General features: G+C 42.6%; 1 protein-coding gene across 1 annotated transcript; it reads left to right on the top strand.

The window, feature by feature from the left end:
• Positions 1-6,029: 6,029 nt before the first annotated feature.
• Positions 6,030-19,658, top strand: psmc4 (proteasome 26S subunit, ATPase 4). Its single transcript, XM_031786655.1, has 10 exons — positions 6,030-6,151; positions 6,941-7,039; positions 10,300-10,486; positions 12,395-12,541; positions 12,698-12,901; positions 13,056-13,223; positions 18,012-18,088; positions 18,342-18,510; positions 18,930-18,985; positions 19,199-19,658. The coding sequence occupies exons 1-10, from the start codon at positions 6,116-6,118 to the stop codon at positions 19,310-19,312; spliced, it is 1,257 nt and encodes a 418-aa protein (XP_031642515.1). The 5' UTR covers positions 6,030-6,115; the 3' UTR covers positions 19,313-19,658.
• Positions 19,659-20,861: the final 1,203 nt, after the last annotated feature.

Here is a 20,861-nt window from a genome sequence, read left to right as displayed (position 1 = left end):
CCGTTTTCTCTGGATTAATTGTCGAAGTAGAGGATTTATTTGTGCATTTCAGGTCAAATAACAACCCAATATTTATAGGTAGCAAGCTAGCTAAACATAAATTGCCATAAATGTTTAATACTTTTTGACCTGTCCCCAAATTAATATAATTGGTTCAGAGTTTGCTTTGTGTGTCCTGATCGTGTCTGGTGTGGTTGAACAAAATCAATTTGTGCGCAAATGCACGCATGCACGCGGTTTGGTCAGCATGTAAGGCCGAGGCAGCTTTGGCACGCACTATGCTCTTAAACTCTTGATGGTTGCTGTAGTGGCCTGTTAACCATCCTCCTGCCAGTTCTTAACTTGGCAAGGCATGTCTCTTCGCATAGCCCACCACTAAGTATACACTTTTCTTAACCACAACCGAATGCATCCATAAATAATTACCGTGTGAATAAATATCACTGAATGACGAAAGTATTGTAATAAAGTAGGCTATTGCAATTGAAGGTATGGATGAAATAGTTGCTTACTGACACTTCCAAAGTCATCCAATCATTGTAATACATTTGAAGCAAAAGCATGCGGACATTGGGTAGGTTACAATTAGGCTGTGAAAATGGAGTTGAAGTGAGTGCTGCCCATGATCCTCTTGTCTAGTTTGCTCATTTATTACAACATTTTGACATGTTATGTACACTGAACAAAAATATAAATGCAACATGTAGTGTTGAGCCGAAATAAAAGATCCCAGAAATGTTCCATATCCACAAAATGTTTATTTTTCTCCAATTTTGTGCGCAAGTTTGTTTACATCCCTGTTAGTGAGTATTTTTTACTTTGCTGAGATAATCCATCCACCTGACAGGTGTAGCATATCAAGAAGATGATAAGACAACATCATTACACAGGTGCACCTTTTGCTGGGGACAATAAAAGGCCACTCAAAAATGCACAGTTTTGTCACACAACACAATGCCACATATGTCTCAAGTTTTGAGGGAGTGTGCAATTGGCATTCTGACTCCAGGAATGTCCACCAGAGCTGTTACCTACCATAAGCCACCTCCAACATCGTTTTAGAGAATTTGGCAGTACGTCCAACCGGCATCACAATTGTAGACAATGTGTATGGCGTCATGTGGGCGAGCAGTTTGCTGATGTCAACATTGTGAATAGAGTGCCCCATGGTGGCGGTGGGGTTATGGTATGGGCAGGCATAAGCTACGGACAACAAACACAATTGCATTTTGTTCCTCACTAGATCCTGTGTCTCTTTTAAAACCTTCCTTTCTAATTCCATTTTTGTCTTCCCTCGTTCAATTTTTTCTTCAACTGTTCCTCGTTATCCTTCAACCACCATTTCTCTTCCTGGATCTCATGTCGGGGGCATCTCCCCCCATGTATGGTCTTGAAGTGTATCTCCTTATTTCTGACCATATCCTTTCCCTCTTTCTCTCTTTTCTTTCTCCATTTCTCCATCTGGTTTGAGTGTGGCAAGAACTGCAACACTGCTGGGGTTTTCACACAACAGTTTGCACCGTTTATCAAGACCCTTCTTGTTCCTCACTAGATCCTGTGTCTCTTTTAAAACCTTCCTTTCTAATTCCATTTTTGTCTTCCCTTGTTCAATTTTTTCTTCAACTGTTCCTCGTTATCCTCCAACCACCATTTCTCTTCCTGGATCTCATGTCGGGGGCATCTCCCCCCATGTATGGTCTTGAAGTGTATCTCCTTATTTCTGACCATATCCTTTCCCTCTTTCTTTCTTTTCTTTCTCCATTTCTCCATCTGGTTTGAGTGTGGCAAGAACTGCAACACTGCTGGGGTTTTCACACAGGAGGATAGAGAAGGCAAAAAGTAGAATGGCAAGTCTTACAAGAGAAGAGAGAGAGAGAGAGAGAGAGAGAGAGAGAGAGAGAGAGAGAGAGATCTTCTGCACAGATTCTGTCAGACCTGGGGCCTGACAGTAAATCTCAGTAAGACAAAAATAATGGTGTTCAGAAAAAGGTCCAGTTGCCAGGACCACAAAAACAAATTCCATCTAGACACCATTGCCCTACAGCAGGTACTCCCAAACTGGGGTACGCGCCATGCCGTCGGGGGTACACCAAATAAAAAATACATTTGGGTGTGGTTTTTTTCTCGCCTGAGTAGCCTTGTTTCACTGCCAAAAATAAAATGAAACCATCTAGAGTTCAGCGTAATAACAACACAATGTCAAACATAGGTAGCCTAGTCAAATAATTAGCATCCAATCACATTAACCGTTACTCTCTTGCAGGAAACCTTCACTCTTGCGCAGACATTTAGAAACGAAACATGACAATTTGAAAAATAAGCCACAGGGTTTTTTGAGTGAGAATAAAGACGACTTTCGAGTAGTAAGACGTGTATAAAAGCAACAGATACTATTAATAAGAAGGGGCTAGAAGTGTCTTATATGGTGAGCTACCGATTGGCTAGGACAGGCAAGCCCCATACTATTGTGGAGGACTTAATTCTGCCTGCTGCCGTGGATATGGCTTGGACAATGCTGGGGGAAAAGGCCATAAACCTATACAGACAATGTCTTCATCAAACAACACTGTTTCACGACGCATCAGTGACATGGCAGGAGATGTTTTGAAACAATTACTGCTTCGCATAGAAGCCAGTGAATTCTATGCGTTACAGCTGGATGAGTCAACAGATGTGGCGGGCTTGGCACAGCTCCTGGTATATGTCCGTTACGTTTATGGGGGGGTCAATTAAGGAAGACATCCTCTTCTGAAAACCACTGGAAACCAGGAAAACATAGTAGGATATTGTTAAAGTACTGGACAGCTTTGTGACATCAAATGGACTTTGGTGGTCAAGATGTGTTGGTATCTGTACCGATGGCGCAAAAGCCATGACAGGGAGACATAGTGGAGTGGTAAACTGTGTGCAAACAGTTGTCCCCACACCACTTGGGTACACTGCAGCATCCACCGAGAGGCTCTTGCTGCCAAGGGAATGCCTGACAGCCTGAAAGAGGTTTTGGACAATACAGTAAAAATGGTTCGGTTTGTTAAAGCAAGGCCCTTGAACTCTTGTGTATTTTCTGAATTATGCAATGATATAGGCAGCGACCATTTAACACTTTTACAACATACAGAAGTGCACTGGTTATCAAGGGGAAAGTATTGACATGTTTTTTTTTACTGACCATAATTTTGACTTGTCTGACCGCTTGCATGATGACGAGTTTCTCACACCTATCTGGGTGATGTTTTTCTCTCCTGAAAGATCTGAATCTAGGATTACAGGGACTCTCCGCAACTATATTCAATGTGCGGGACAAAATTAAAGCTATGATTAAGAAGTTGAAGCTCTTTTCTGTCTGCATTAACAAGGACAACACACAGGTCTTTCCATCATTGTATGATTTCTTGTGTGCAAATGAACTCAAGCATACGGACAATGTCAAATGTATATAGCGAAGCACCAGAGTGAGCTGGGTGCGAAATTACGCAGGTACTTTCCCGAAACGGACGACACAAACAACTGGATTCGTTATCCCTTTCATGCCCTGCCTCCAGTCCACTTACCGATATCTGAACAAGAGAGCCTCATCAAAATTGCAACAAGCGGTTCTGTAAAAATGTAATTTAATCAGAAGCCACTGACAGATTTCTGGATCGGGCTATGCTCAGAGTTTCTTGCCTTGGCAAATTGCACTGTTAAGACACTGATGCCCTTTGTAACCACGTACCTATGTAGGGAGTGGATTCTCGGCCCTCACTAGCATGAAAACTAAATACAGGCACAGACTGATTGTGGAAAATGATTTAAGACTGAGACTCTCTCCAATACAACCCAACAGTGCAGAGTTATGTGCATCCTTCAAGCACACCCTTCTCATTAACCTGTCGTTAGTTATTCACAATTATTTATGAACAAATATGGTTTTATATGTAAGATGATAAATAAAGAGCAAAATGATTAATTATTATAATATTATTATTTGTGCTCTGGTCCTATAAGAGCTCTTTGTCACTTCCCACGAGGCGGGTTGTGACAAAAACTCACACTCATTCTTATGTTTAATAAATGTATTGTATAGTGTGTGTGTGGCAGGCTTACAATGATGGCACAAAACAACATTTGAGAGTGCGCTGACTCTGGTGCTAGAGGGGGTACACAGTTGGAGGTTGAATGTTTGAAGTGGTACGGGACTATAAAAAGTTTGGGAACCACTGCCCTAGAGCACACAAAAACAAAAAAATACCTTGGCCTAAACATCAGCTCCACATTTAACTTCCACAAAGCTGTGAACGTGCTGAGAGACTAGGCAAGAAGGGCCTTCTATGCAATCAAAAGGAACATAAAATCTAACATACAAATTAGGATCTGGTTAAAAATACTTGAATTAGTTAGAGAACCCATTGCCCTTTATGGTTGTGAGGTCTGGGGCCGCTCACCAACCAAGAATTAACAAAATGGGACAAACAACAAATTTAGACTCTTGCATGCAGAATTATGCAAACATGACCTCTGTGTACAACGTAAAACACAAAATAATGCATGCAGAGCAGAATTAAGCAGCTACAACCACCTAAAAGGAAGTGATTCCCAAACCTTCCATAACAAAGCCATCACCTACAGAGAGATGAACATGGAGAAGAGTCCCCTAAACAAGCTGGCCCTAGGGCTCTGTTCACAAACACAGACAGACCCCACAGAGCCACAGGACAGCAACACAATTAGACCCAACCAAATCATGAGAAAACAAAAATATTATTACTTGACACATTGGAAAGAATTAACAAAAAAACATAGCGAACTAGAATGCTATTTGGCCCTAAACAGAGAATACCTGACCGCTGTGACTGACCCAAACTCAAGGAAAGATTTGACTATGTACAGACTCAGTGAGCATAGCCTTGCTATTGAGAAAGGCTGCCGTAGGCAGACCTGGCTCTCAAGAGAAGATAGGCTATGTGCACACTGCCCACAAAATTAGGTGGAAACTGAGCTGCACTTCCTTCACAGTTTCTGTTATTTGGTTGTTGTTACCTTAGGTTACCGCTGGAGGGCACCCTTACCCTGTTTTCTAGTTTCCAGGTTACCCTGATTATTACTTATTGGATTCACCTGTGTTTAATTACTTTCTCTGTTCACCTGGTTGCCTTGTTAATTAGGTTCCACAGTTGGCCTGTATCTTTGCTTAGGTTTCATGTTTATTCGTGTGCTCTTGAGCGGTTGCCTTGTTTCTGTTAAGACTCTACTAGCACTATTGTTACATTCCTAATCTACTGCCAAATGTATGACCATATTAGAGACACATATTTCCCTGAGATTACACAGATACACAAAGAATTCGAAAACAAACCCAATTTTGATAAACTCCCATATCTTTTGGGTGAAATACCACAGTGCCATCACAGCGATGTATTGTTTACTGTTCATTTTTATTGTTTACTTCACTTTTATTTATTATCTAGTTCACTTGCTTTGGCAATGTTAACATATGTTTCCCAATCCAGGGATTGCAATTATTTCCCATTATTACCTGGTAACCCAATTTTAATTTAATTGCCTTTATGGGAAGCTTAGCCTATGGGGGACAGTGATCTATCGAAAACAACAATGTCGTTGTGATAGATTTGGTATAAAGCATTTTTTTTTCATCTGTGGACAGATTTAATACAAGACAAAAATGAAAAGCAATGCAACAGAGGAAAGGTGCAACAGACTATGCAGCAGCAGTAGAGTCATACAGCCTATTATAGCTTCCAGCTAACTGTCAGGAAATACACAAACCTCACCTAACCTATTGAACGTCACTGTCAACATAATTTGCCAAACTGTTCTGTACATAAAACTAGGATTCTGCTCAAGAGAGCGTGAGCAGTCATTCACCTGCTGTCCATCATATCTATCATTACTATTCATCTTATTCATAGTGATGTGAGGGTGTTTGCTTACTATAAGGTTAAGAAAACAAATTACTCCGAAGAACACAAATCATTGTATTTGTGGAGCAATCTCTCAATTCATTTGCATTTGTTGATAATGCTTGTCCACAGAAACTTCATTACCCATGAATCCCACAAATGTCGCTTGGGTCCTTACGTAGAACGTCAGTACGTCGCATGATAAGGAATTTAACATGGAGGACATTGGAGTAACTGTTGAAAAAATTCAGGTATGATTCATTTTGACTGTGTACATTTTTACCGTTGTTTTTGGTTATACAACACTTTAAAAAGTACAGACAACATAAAACGTACTGTCTTTAATTTAAAGTGTTCTCTGAATACATTTAATTCGTCCGTCATCCATCTAAACGTGCCAATTCATTCACGGCACTGTAAATGCTCTGTCATGTAAGCTAACATGCTATCTCAACTGGCATGCTAGGCAACTTTAGCCAGTTAGCTAAACGTTTGTATTTTGGTGTAGCTACGTTAGCTGACATCTGCCTTGGCTAATCATTAATAATAATAAGGCATTTAGAAAAGGCTAACGTTAACATTACAATAGGCTCCGTCATATCCAATCTAATTTATCGCGCTAGCTATTTAACTACTTAACTAGTTCTACATTCGGTTATCTGATTTGTTAACTTAGCTAACTAACCTTAGCTGCCGGCCGTTGACTTGTTATTTTGTTTGTTGTAGCTTCAAGCGTACCAATACTACACTCACAACATGAATAGCTAACGTTACCTACCGCGGCAACGTACTTATCCTTTACGGAACAGCACTGAAACAGTGTTGTGGATTGAAATATCTTCCAATCCGTTCCTCTCACTTTTTCTATCGGTCATCTCTCACCCATCATTAGGCAAGTAAATTAACAAGCTAGCTAACAACACCACAAACAGTTAGCTAGTAGCTAACGTTAACATTTGCTACAGCGTTTTCACATGTTTGGGGTTATGCTTACAACGTCGAATTTGTGTAAATGCTTGTGTTGTCTTATGTCTACACAGGACGAAGTGCCTGTCATGCTGAACTCACGACCCCAGACGGGGCTTTCTTTCTTGGCCCCAGAACCAGAAGATCTTGAAGACCTTTACAGCAGATATAAGGTCTGTACTGGGAACAGCTTCTGTCTATGCTTGACTGTTGAGGTCTATTTATGTCAGCACAACAAGAAAAGCACTTTAAATCATACAGGCCCTTTCTGTGATTTCTTCAATCACAGTAAAGGTGTTAACTATTTCAGTGCCTAGAGAAAGTATTCACACCCCTTTACTTTTTCCACATTTTGTTGTTACAGCCTGAATTTAAAATGTATTAAATATAGCTTTTTTTTCTTTCTCTGGCCTACACCCAATACCCTGTAATGTCAGTGTAATTATATTTGGAGTTTTTTAAACAAATTAATAAAAAATGAAAAGATTAAATGTATTGAGTCATGTATTCAACCCCTATGTTGTGGCATGCCTAAATAAGTTTTGAAGTAAAAATGTTACATAAGTTGCATGGACTCTCACTGTGCAATAATAGTGTTTATCAGGAATTCTGAATGACAACCTCGTCTCTGTACCTCACACACAATTATCGTTAAGGTCCCTCAGTTGAGCAGTGAATTTCAAACACAGATTCGACCACAAAGACCAGGTAGGATTTACAATGCCTTGCACAGAAGGGCACATATTGTAGATAAACAAATACGGACATTGAATACCTCTTCCAGCAAGGTGAAGTTATTAATTACACTTTAGATGGTGCATCAATACACCCAGCCACTACAAAGATACAGGCGTCCTTCCTAACTCGGTTGCCGGAGAGGAAGGAAACCGCTTAGGGATTTCACCACGAGACCAATGGTGACATTAAAACAGAGTTGAAGGCTGTGATAGGAGAAAACTGAAGAAGGATCAACAATGGTGTTATTACTCCACAATACTAGCCTAATATACAGAGTGAAAACGAGAGCCTGTACAGAATAAAAATACTCCAAAGCAGCATCCTGTTTGCAACAAGGCATTGAATTAATACTGCAAAAAATGTGACAAATCAATTACCCTATTCCTGAAAACAAATTTATGTTTGGGGCAAATACAACACAGTACCACTCTGTATTTTCAAGTATAATGATTGCTGCATCATGTCAGGATAAAAAAATACATGGAATGAAGCTAAACACAGGCAAAATCCTAGAGGAAACCTGGTTCAATCTATTTTCCACTAGATACTGGGAGATTAATTCACCTTTCAGCAGGACAATAACCTAAAACACAAGGCCAAATCTACACTGGAGTTGCTTACCAAGAAGACAGTGAATGTTCCTGAGTGGCCAAGTTACAGTTTTGACTTGAATATATGGCAAGACCTGAAATGGTTGTCTAGCAATGATTTGACAGAGCTTGAAGAATAAAAAAGAAATAAAAAATGGCAAATGTTGCACAATCCAGGTGTGGAAAGCTTTTAGACTAACACAGAAAGACTCTGACAGCTGTAATCCATGCCAAATGTGCTTCTACAAAGTATTAACTCAATGGTGTGAATACTTACAGAAATATAACATTGACATATTTCATTTTCAATATATTTGCAAACATTTTTTATGAAAGTTTTGACTTTTATTATTGGGTTATGAAGATTGTTGAGAAAACATTTAATCCATTTTGAATTCAGACAAAATGTGGAATAAGTCTAAGGATATGAATACTTTCTGAAAGCACTAATTCAATCAAATGTATTTATAAAGCCCTTTTTACATAGGCAGATGTCACAAAGTGCTATACAGAAACCCAGCCTAAAACTCCAAACCGCAAGCAATGCAGATGTAGAAGTACAGTGGCTCAGAAAAATGCCATAGAAAGGCAGGAACCTAGGAAGAAACCTAGAGGAACCATGCTCTGAGGGGTGGCCAGCCCTCTTCTGGCTGTGCCGGGTGGAGATTGTAACAGTACATGGCCAAGATGTTCAATCGTTCATAGATGACCAGCAGGGTCAAATAATAATCACAGTGGTTGTACAGGGTGCAACATGTCAGCACCTCAGGAGTAAATGTCAATTGACATTTCATAGCCGATCATTCAGAGTTGGAGACAGCAGGTGCGGTAGAGAGAGAGTTGAAAACAGCATGTCCGGTGAACAGGTCAGGGTTCCATAGGCGGAACAGTTGAAACTGGAGCAGCAGCACGACCAGGTGGACTGGGGACAGCAAGGAGTCCTGAGGCATGGACCTAGGGCTCAAGTCAGAGAGAGAGAGCGCATACATACTCAATTCACACAGGACACTGGATAAGACGGGAGAAATAGTGCAGATATACGGACTGACCCTAGCCCCCCCGACACAAAGTATTGCAGCATAAATACTGGAGACTAAGACAGGAGGGGTCGGGAGACACTGTGGCCCCGTCCGACGATACCCCCGGACAGGGCCAACCAGGAAGGATATAACCCCACCCACTTTGCCGAAGCACAGCCCCCACACCACTAGAGGGATATCTTCAAACCACCAACTTACTATCCTGAGACAAGGACGAGTATAATCCACAAAGATCTCCCTCACGGCACGAACCTCGAGGTGTCGCCAACCCAGACAGGAAGATCACGTCAGTGACTCAAGTGACGCACCCCTCCTAAGGACGGCATGGAAGAGCACCAGTAAGCCAGTGCCTCAGCCCCCGTAATAGTGTTAGAGGCAGAGAATTCCAGTGGAGAGAAGGGAACCGGCCAGGCAGAGACGGCAAGGGCGGATTGTCGCTCCAGTGCCTTTCCGTTCACCTTGTATTTAAACAAAGCAGCAGCTTCTCTTCCTGGGGTCCAGCAAAATTAAGGCAGTTTATACAATATTTTTTTTTTTTACAATACATTCACAGATTTCACAACACACTGTGTGCCTGCAGGCCCCTACTCCACCACTACCACATATCTACAGTACTAAATCCATGTGTATTTTATCGTATGTGTATGCATGTACCTGTGCCAATGGTTGTTGCTTCACAGTCCCTGCTGTTCCATAAGATGTTTTTTTAAATCTAAGTTTACTGCTTGTGTCAGTTACTTGATGTGGAATAGAGTTTAGTGTAGTCATGGCTCTATGTAGTACTGTGTGCCTCCCATAGGGACAATAAGGAGGCCTGCATCTTGTGACCATAGCGTACCTGTAGGTATGTACGGTAGGACCAAATCGGAAAGATAGGTAGGAGCACCCAATGTATTGCTTTGTAGGTTAGCAGTAAAACCTTGAAATCAGCCCTTGCCTTAACAGGAAGCCAGTGTAGAGGCTAGCACTGGAGTAATATGATTTAAAAAAATTGGTTCACCATGATTCATCAACAAACATACATTCTCCATGACACTGTTCCCACCCTCTCCTTTACTATTGTAGAAGCTGCAGCAGGAGCTAGAGTTTCTGGAGGTGCAGGAGGAGTACATCAAAGATGAACAGAAGAACCTGAAGAAGGAGTTCCTCCACGCCCAGGAGGAGGTGAAGAGGATACAGAGTATCCCCCTGGTCATCGGCCAGTTCCTGGAGGCTGTGGACCAAAACACAGCCATCGTGGGCTCCACCACAGGTACAGTATTTTTACTCTTGTCTGACCTCACATAGATTGTGTAGGTAAGCCTCTGGTTGTTGCCTCCAGAGACTGGAGACTTGAGTCCGAGTCGATATATCGGTCCGATTATTGGCCCTTTTATTGGCACTTTTCTAGTCTATCTGCCCTTCTCTATCGGTTTTGCTGATAGTCCCGCTGCAAAGCAATACTGCTTCTATGCCAGCCGCCACTCACTGCCTGAGCCACGAGCACTGCACAATGCGGATGAATGTCTAACTGGGACAATCAGCAGCGGCAGGCTTGGTCATCCTCTAACAGAAAGGTGCATTATTGAAAAACAGATTAATTGACACGGTGACCAAAATTACAGATGCGCTTCCCTGAGACGGTTTCTGGCAGTTTGTGCAGAAATTCTTCGGTTGTGTCAACCCACGGTTTCATCATCTGTCCAGGTGGCTGGTCTCAGACAATCACGCAGGTGATGAGGCTGGATGTGGAGGTCCTAGGCTGGCATGGTTACACGGGGTCTGCGTTTGTGACGCCGGTTGGACGTACTGCCAAATTCTCAAAAATGACATTCAAGGCGGCTTATTGTAGAGAAATTAACATTAAATTATCTGGAAACAGCTCTTGTGGACATTCCTGCAGTCAGCATGCCAATTTCCCCCTCCCTCAACTTGAGACAGCTGTATAATCAGCTTCTTGATTTTCCACACCAGTCAGGTTGATGGATTATCTTGGCAAAAGATAAATGGTCACTAACAGGGATGTAAACAAATTTGTGCATACTTTTGAGAGAAATAACTTTTTGTGCATATGGAACATTTCTGGGGTCTTTTATTTCAGCTCACGATATGTGGGACCAACAGTGTATTTATCATAGTAGCAGTAAACAGCAGCAAGTGATATGAGAGATGTGAAAGGGAGTGGAGTTACAGCCTCGCTCTATCCAAATGTAGCAGTTATAACCCACCCATTTCTTGACAGATAGCTAGAATAGCCAATTGAGTTGTTTCAAATTTCGTCCTGAGTTCTTTGGAGAGAATACTTTTTTCCCGATCCCAGAAAATAACAACTTCTAGTTTCGTAAACATCCGTGATCACAAATCATAACGTTTCCTTTGTCCCATTTGCATTAAATAGATGTTATTTTATTTTCTCAAACTAACAGCAGTGCCTATATGATGTCATTCCATACAGGCGTGACATGCTGGCATGGTACTTTCATGCGAATGTTGTTGATCAGTTGGCTAATATACTCTAAGTCCAAAATGAAGGACAAACAAAGCGCCATAGACTCTACTGACCAGCCAAAACAAGCTCAAAAACTCAATGCATGCACACACTCCTATTGAATATGGATTCACCTGTATTGTGAGTATGCCTATGACATCTTCATTTACCATTCAAATACAATTACTATTATGTTATTTAGTTTGGTTAAAAACAAAGTCAAATTTATTGGTCGTTTTTAAAATTGATGCATTATTGCATACATGGCTGTCTTTTGGAAATTTTATGATATTGTATATCTGCCTAAAATAGGCCCCTAAAAAATCCATATTGTTCATTCTCTAATAGCCACACCCATAAGCACTCATATTTTGCACAGTAACACCAATGCCTCATTCTTACTGTAATGCTAAACATGTGGCTCTAATATTCACTAATGACATTTCCCCCTCTTTCTTTTCTGTCTCTGTCCACCCCCTTTTCTGTCTCTGTCCACCCCCTTTTCTGTCTCTGTCCACCCCCTTTTCTGTCTCTGTCCACCCCCTTTTCTGTCTCTGTCCACCCCCTTTTCTGTCTCTGTCCACCCCCTTTTCTGTCTCTGTCCACCCCCTTTTCTGTCTCTGTCCACCCCCTTTTCTGTCTCTGTCCACCCCCTTTTCTGTCTCTGTCCACCCCCTTTTCTCCTTGACTCAGGCTCAAACTACTATGTGCGTATCCTAAGCACCATTGACAGAGAGCTGCTGAAGCCCAATGCGTCGGTGGCCCTGCACAAGCACAGCAATGCCCTGGTGGATGTGCTCCCCCCAGAGGCTGACAGCAGCATCATGATGCTCACATCAGGTACACATGCACACTATTCTACCCCCTGGTATACATATCCCTTTGTAATATATATTGAACAGTCATGAGTGGAACAAACATGCATTCATGCGTGCTTACATACATTACATGCATAGTCCACTCATTGATACCATTTTCCTGTATCTCTCCGTGCAGACCAAAAGCCAGATGTGATGTATGCTGACATCGGAGGGATGGATATCCAGAAGCAGGAAGTGAGGGAAGCAGTGGAGCTTCCACTCACACACTTTGAGCTTTACAAACAGATTGGCATTGACCCGCCCAGGGGGGTTCTGATGTATGGGCCTCCTGGCTGTGGGAAGACCATGCTAGCCAAGGCTGTGGCTCACCACACAACAGGTAGGCCATTCACCATGTTCACCATTATCTATAGGATGCACAGGTGATTAGACAATGTCATTTTTTTGGGAGCAAAAAATTGTCAAGTGTACCATATCAATATTTGGTTATTGACCAATGCATTTGATTTAATATCTTGGTCTCTCTCTCTCAGCGGCGTTCATCCGCGTGGTAGGCTCGGAGTTTGTACAGAAGTACCTGGGCGAGGGCCCCCGCATGGTGCGTGACGTCTTCCGGCTGGCCAAGGAAAACGCACCCGCCATCATCTTCATCGATGAGATCGATGCCATCGCTACCAAGCGTTTTGATGCACAGACTGGAGGTATGAGCCATTGTGTACCTTTTAAAATCAGCTGCACAGAATAGGCTATGGACTGGTCATTGGCTAATCACTAGCATTGTACATAGCAGCCAAATCCAATAAGACAAGCAAAATAGAGCAGATTTACAGATTGGCATTCCTGATATCAAATGTCTCTACCTGTGATCTTCAGGGTTCTCACAGGGTGCTTAAAGTACTTGAATTTGGTACTCTGAAATTCAAGTACTGGAGAACTTTGAAAATCTGACATTTTGTCAAGTTGGTACTTGAAAAGTACTTGGGATTAAAATGAGAGGAGAGGGCCTCCCGAGTGTCACACAACATCGGGAGTCCCATAGGGCTGCTCACAATTGGCCCAGCGTTGTCCGGGTTAGGGGAGGGTTTGACGGTGGGGGGGGTTTACTTGTCTCATCGCGCTCTAGCGACTCTTGGTGGCGGGCCGGGCTCCTGCAGGCTGACCTCAGACGGTGTATCCTCTGACACATTGGTGCGGCTGGCTTCTGGGTTAAGTGGGCTGGTGTTAAGAAGCGCAGTTTGGCGGGTTATGTTTCAGAGGACGCATGACTCGACCTTCGCCTCCCGAGCCTTTTGGGGAGTTGCAGCGATGAGACCAGATCGAAATTGGGGAGAAAAGAAATATATATTTAATTGATAGAACAGATTATGATCAAATGTGTTTATCAAAGACATTTTTTTTGTCACATACACATGGTTAGCAGATGTTAATGCGAGTGTAGCGAAATGTTTGGGCTTCTAGTTCCAACAATGCAGTAATAACCAACGAGTAATCTAACCTAACAATTTCACAACAACTTATACACACAAGTGTAAAGGGATGAAGAATATGTACATAAAGATATATGAATGAGTGATGGTACGGAATGGCATAGGCAAGATGCAGTAGATGGTATCGAGTACAGTATATACATATGAGATGAGTATTGTAGGGTATGTAAGCATTATATTAAGTGGCATTGTTTAAAGTGGCTAGTGATAAATTTTTACATACATTTTTCCATAATTAAAGTGGCTGGAGTTGAGTCAGTATGTTGGCAGCAGCCACTCAATGTTAGTGGTGGCTGTTTAACAGTCTGATGGCCTTGAGATAGAAGCTCTTTTATCAGTCTCTCGCTCCCTGCTTTGATGCACCTGTGCTGACCTCGCCTTCTGGATGATAGCGGGGTGAACAGGCAGTGACTCGGGTGGTTGTTGTCCTTGATGATCTACAATGTGATTTTCTGGATTTTCTTCCCTAATTTTGTCTGTCATAGTTGAAGTGTACGTATGATGAAAATTACAGGCCTCATCTTTTTAAGTGGGAGAACTTGCACAATTGGTGGCTGACTAAATACTTTTTTGCCCCACTGTAGGTATTCCTCTTGTCCAGATCGGTTAGGGCAGTGTGATTGCGATTGCGTCGTCTGTGGACCTATTGGGGCGGTAAGCATATTGGAGTGGGTCTAGGGTGTCAGGTAGGGTGGAGGTGATATGGTCCTTGACTAGTCTCTCAAAGCATTTCATGATGATGGAAGTGAGTGCTACGGTGCGGTAGTCATTTAGCTCAGTTACCTTAGCTTTCTTGGGAACAGGAACAATGGTGGCCCTCTTGAAACATGTGGGAACAGCAGACTGGGATAAGGATTGATTGAATATGTCCGTAAACACACCAGCCAGCTGGTCTGCGCATGCTCTGAGGATGCGGCTGGGGATGTCGTCTGGGCCTGCAGCCTTGCGAGGGTTAACACGTTTAAATGTTTTACTCACGTTGGCTGCAGTGAAGGAGAGTCCGCAGGTTTTGCTAGCGGGCCGTGTCAGTGGCACTGTATTGTCAAAGCGAGCAAAGAAGTTGTTTAGTCTGTCTGGGAGCAAGACATCATGGTCCGCAACGGGACTGGTTTTCTTTTTGTAATTGGTGATTGACCCTGCCACATACCTCTTGTCTTAGCCGTTGAATTGCGACTCTACCTTGTTTCTATACTGATGCTTAGCTTGTTTGATTGCCTTGCAGAGGGAATAGCTACACGGTTTGTATTCGGTCATGTTTCCGGTCACCTTGCCCTGGTTAAAAGCAGTGGTTCGCACTTTCAGTTTCGCGCGAATGCTGCCATCAATCTACGGTTTCTGGTTTGGGAATGTTTTAATAGTTGCTGTGGGCACGACATCGCCGATGCACTTGCTAATCAACTCGCTCACCGAATCAGCGTATTCGTCAATGTTGTTGTTTGACGCAATGCGGAACTATCCCAATCCACGTGATCGAAGCATTCTTGAAGCTAGGAATCAGATTGGTCAGACCAGCGTTGACAGACCTGAGTCTGGGAGCTTACTGTTTTAGTCTCTGTCTATAGGCTGGGAGCAACAAAAGGGAGTCGTGGTCAGCTTTTCCGAAAGGAGGGCGGGGGAAGGGCTTATATGCGTTGCGGAAGTTAGAATAACAATGATCCAGGGTTTTACCAGCCCTGGTAGCACAATCGATATGCTGATAGAATTTAGGGAGTCTTGTTTTCAGATTAGCCATGTTAAAATCCCCAGCTACGATGAATGCAGCCTCAGGATATGTGGTTTACAGTTTACATAGAGTCGATGTGTCTGCTTGGGGGGGAATATATGCGGCTGTGATTATAATCGAAGAGAATTCTCTTGGTAGATAATGCGGTCGACATTTGATTGTGAGGAATTCTTATTCAGGTGAACAGAAGGACTTGATTTCCTGTATGTTGTTATAATCACACCATGTCTCGTTAATCATAAGGCATACCCCCCCCACCCCTCTTCTTACCAGAAAGATGCTTGTTTCTGTCAGCGCGAAGTGTGAAGAAACCAGGTGGCTGTACTGACTCCGATAGCGTGTCTCGAGTGAGCTATGTTTCTGTGAATCAAAGAACGTTAGTCTTTTATGTCTCTCTGAAATGTTACTCTTGCTCGAATTTCATCAACCTTGTTGTCAAGAGACTGAACATTGGCGAGTAGTATGCTTGGGAGCGGTGCGCGATGTGCCCGTCTCCAGAGCCTGACCAGAAGACCACTTTGTCTGCCCCTTTTACGGCGTTGTTGTTTTGGTTCGCCGGCTGGGATCTGATCCATTATCCTGGGTGGTGGGCAAAACAGAGGATCCGCTTTGGAAGATTCGTATTCCTGGTCGTAATGATGATGAGTTGACATTGCTCTTATATCCAGTAGTTCATCCCGACTGTATGTAATAAAACTTAAGATTACCTGGGGTACCAATGTAAGAAATAACACGTAGAATACAAAGCGAGGCGGCCATCTCTGTCGGCGCCGGAAGTTGGATATGAAAAATATAAAATATAATAATGTATTGGTCTTGCGAATTAATTTCCAGACAGACTACAGAGTTGTATTTCCTCACATGTTTCACACTGTGGTTGCCAGGGGAGCTTGCTCATTCAATCCACACTGCCCCTCATCCAGTTAGGTACAGAACCGCATGTTTGGATGCCGTCAAACATCACTTCGATGGCTAGAATGCCGGGAAAATGTTGATTCAAGTCGGCCTTTTGTGCGTATGGAACATTTCTGGGATCTTTTATTTCAGCTCATGAAACATGGGACCAACACTTTACATGTTGCGTTTTATATATTTTTTCAATATAGTTCACCCACCTTTTTTACCACTACATCACTGGACCCAACCAACTGACACCATGTAAGGTGCAAAAAAGGCGTCAGACTTTGACATTGCGAGCACGGGTAAATCGGCCCTGAAGAGCCACATAAAGGGGGAAAGACAAGTGGCAGCTGTGCTCCTGCTGTTCTGGTGGCCGTTTACTTATCGTTTTTTTCTGACACAGCCCACCCGACCGGCGACCCTAAAGCTGCCGGTCAGAAGCAAGACTCTTTTTCGTAGCTATTAACTAGTAGATTCCCAAAGGCCCAAATAAAAAAAGTAATTAAGTTGGTAGTAATGCGAATAGGAAATGTGTGTTCACCAGTATTCATCTCCCAAAACTCTGCTCATCGGTAGTCAAATTACAAAATCATCAGTACTGACTTACGTATCTCGTGAAACAATGCGTTATTGAGTAGAACTTGTAAGGTAGTGATGACTACTACGGTTTTTTTTAGGTTGTGGTGATATACTGCCATCTGGTGGCGACTAGTACGAATTGATTGTCCTTAAAATTAAACATTAGTGCTTGGAAAAATATTTAAGTCATTGAATTTGACTTGCCACTGTCTGTACGAACCCTGGATCTTGTCATGCCAACACACATTTGAGCGTTTTAAATTGCAGTATTTCAATCAAACAATGTCCAAATCGGCCTCAACTAAGCAGGTGAAACATGTTTCTGTAAAGGCCCCCTAGTTGCTGTGAGTGTTAGCTAGGCTATGGTTTATCCTTGGCCCAGATGGAGACACAAGGACACAACAGACCCATGGTCCGTCAGCTTATCAAGTTGCGCAATGGGGAAATAAATAACCTTCATATTTTTGTGTGGCCAAGTGATTTGTTTTGACTGCCACCACCATAGAGTTAGATAGGGTTTTTAAGGACAGGGTAGTTGCAGATAACTTCAGGTTAGAGTTGGGAATCGGAATTTACCTTCAAAACAGAACTACCTGTAAAGATGTCGGTAAATGTCATCATTGTTTAAAGCATCCAGGCAAACAGATTCACAGAGATCTACAATTGAGACAAACTTGGTTGTGGCCTTATTATCTTGAGTGGGATTGATTATTAGGACTGAAAATAAGACCAAGCAGTTAATGGTGTGGTTGAACCCTGACATTGATAATCCCTCATTGTATTCTCTCCTTCCCAAACAGCGGACAGGGAGGTGCAGAGGATTCTGCTGGAGCTTCTCAACCAAATGGACGGCTTTGACCAGACCGTCAACGTCAAGGTGAGCGTAGTGTGAGAGCGCTATGGGCTTTGCCTCTGTGACATACTGTCTCTAGGGCTTATTGTAGGTTGTAGTCTGATTAATGCAGCTAACTTGTATTAACCTTGTGTGTCACATTGAGAATATGTAAAAAAAGAAATGTAGTCACTCTTAAGCTAAACCTATACAGTGAGTGATGTACTACTATGGGTCTTAAAGCCTCTGGTTAAGCCTTTGTCATATGACTTCCTGCCTCTGTTTGATCTGTTGTCAGGTGATCATGGCCACTAACAGGGCCGACACCCTGGACCCCGCCCTCCTGCGCCCAGGCCGTCTGGACAGAAAGATTGAGTTTCCCCTACCTGACCGCCGGCAGAAACGCCTGGTCTTCTCCACCATCACCAGCAAGATGAACCTCTCTGAGGAGGTGGACCTGGAGGACTGTATCCTTATTATGCCCTACCTACAACAGTCTCTCATGACGTGTGTGTGTGTTAATGGGTGCAGGTGTGCATTGTATTAACTTTCTATCAATGTGTCAAGAAAAACCTAGCGGCATCATGCAATAGTTTCCTTCTCAGATCAAGGCACAGGAGCACAAATCCTTTTCTGTGTCCGGTTCATTGTGTGCTTTAAGATTTCATTAAATATTTACCTCCTTGAATATGGCTCTGATCTGGAACAATATTCTCAATGAAAGGTCAAATGAACCATGACTTTTAGTACTCTACCTGAATGTCTTCTTTGTATAGTCTAATGCACTTTCCCATAACGTCCCTTGGTTGCTAAGTAACCGAAAGAACACTACATTGTTCAGTGTCGTATGAGTTTGTATTTGCGGTTGTCCTTAACCAGTGTGTAGATGTGGCCAGACCAGACAAGATCTCCGGAGCAGACATCAACTCTATCTGCCAGGAGGTGAGTGGGACCCCGTACTGTTGGGAGGAATTCTTCCATGGGGGGGTCAACCTACTTCAAAAGACCCAATGTCAAAGAGTAGCAAGTTATTGCGTTCACTAACTCTTGTTCCAAAGACAACTAAATATCCTCTGTTACATCACCTGTCGTTGGTGTGAGAAGTGGAAACGCTCGGATAAATGTGCTTATAATTCTTTCATTCCTCTCACTCAGGCTGGCATGCTGGCTGTCCGTGAAAATAGGTACATCGTCCTGGCCAAGGACTTTGAGAAGGCCTACAAGACTGTTATCAAGAAGGATGAGCAGGAGCATGAGTTCTACAAGTAGAAAGTAACCCCACCCCCACTTCTCCATTAAAAAAAAGAAAAGGGCATTTAGACACATTTTGTGATTTGTGTGTGTTTGTACTACCTTGTCCGTTTGTGGTTTCACAGACTCTAACATTGACCTTGGACTGAATTTTGCTTAATTTACTAAAGGGCCATTGTCAACTCAGGGGCTGTGATTCCAAACTTGAACACACACATAGTGAATGGAGGGTATTTTTATGTGCTCTGCAGGTTCTTAAGTATGACTGTAGCTAGTATAATGGCATAGAGTTTGTACCTGTAATGTACTCACTGATAAAACAGTACTCTAAAAATAAGTTTTCCATAAAAATGTAAGAAAAGTATGCATAATCTGTCTTTATTTTTCTTGTGACAAGACACACATTCTAACATGCCCAGGGTCACCTGCAGTGGTAGCCATACATTTGATAGATAAACTGACTGTTGGTCATAGATCCTCTACTCTCGCTTGGCGTTCCGTTCCTAGTCAGTCTAGACAGGCAGGCACCACTGATGCGGGGTCCTCCGTAAGAGGGGACATGGTGGCTTCTCTCTCTCCCTCGTTCCCTCTCTCTCTCTGGGTCTGCCCATGAGTCAAAGCAGTTCAGCCTCAGGTTGAAGTTCAGCCTTACACCACAAGGGGAGAAAGGCTTTCTGTTAGTCAGTCAAGCTCTCTGGAGATAGACATTTACTATCAATGGTAAGATTTTGGTTTAGATAGTAAAAGTATATCAAATGGAATAGTACCCACTTGTGTCCCAATGGGAAACTGTTGGGCAGGTGGTCAGTGACTGGGTCAAAGTAGTTGGTGTAGAGGGGCATGGTTGCAGACTCCAGGTCCTGTGACAGCTTGGTGAAGATTGGTCCCAGATCATGGTTTGGTAGCATCCTTTGACCAGGGCAGAGACTGCGCCACATTGCTGATACTACAGCATCCAAGGTGGACTGGGGCTTCCAGGGATGGAATGGAGGAAGGTGAGGTGGAAGCTTGGACATTCTGAAGAAAGCTTTGGACAACCAAATTAAAATTTGTCTGTGATCACTAATGGCCATAACTATTTATTTTTCCATAAACATACAGTTTGAGGATCAATCCATCACCTTAGTGGCATGTAGTTATTTGTCAGAAATATATTTAGTTTTAGATACATTATTGATCATGAAAAAGCAATTCAATTTGGTAACCGCTTCATGGCTTTAGTTTAACTGCTGCCAGTGGACCAGTAACTTAACCAACATTTAACAACTACCCAGTCGCATAACTTTGAATACTGAAGTACCGTGGAAAAAAATAATTCCTTAACTTTTAAATACAATGTTTTGTTGAAATATGGCAAAAAGTCAGTACTTTGGCTTTGACTACAATTTGTTTACACTTGATTGTCAACAGAGATGAGTGATGCACCATTCTAGAATCTAGAACACATCTATTACAATAGAATACTTTGTCTCCCAGCTTGGGTGTACCATTTGGTAAAAAATCGATACTTACAAGTACAATTATTACATAAAAGCACAACTCAGAACGTGTACGAAAGATACAGTAG

Source organism: Oncorhynchus kisutch, linkage group LG13 (assembly GCF_002021735.2).
Source record: "Oncorhynchus kisutch isolate 150728-3 linkage group LG13, Okis_V2, whole genome shotgun sequence".
NCBI classification, from domain to species: Eukaryota; Metazoa; Chordata; class Actinopteri; order Salmoniformes; family Salmonidae; genus Oncorhynchus; species Oncorhynchus kisutch.
Note: the sequence above shows the minus strand (reverse complement) of the source record. Positions and strands in the feature narration are given on the sequence as shown.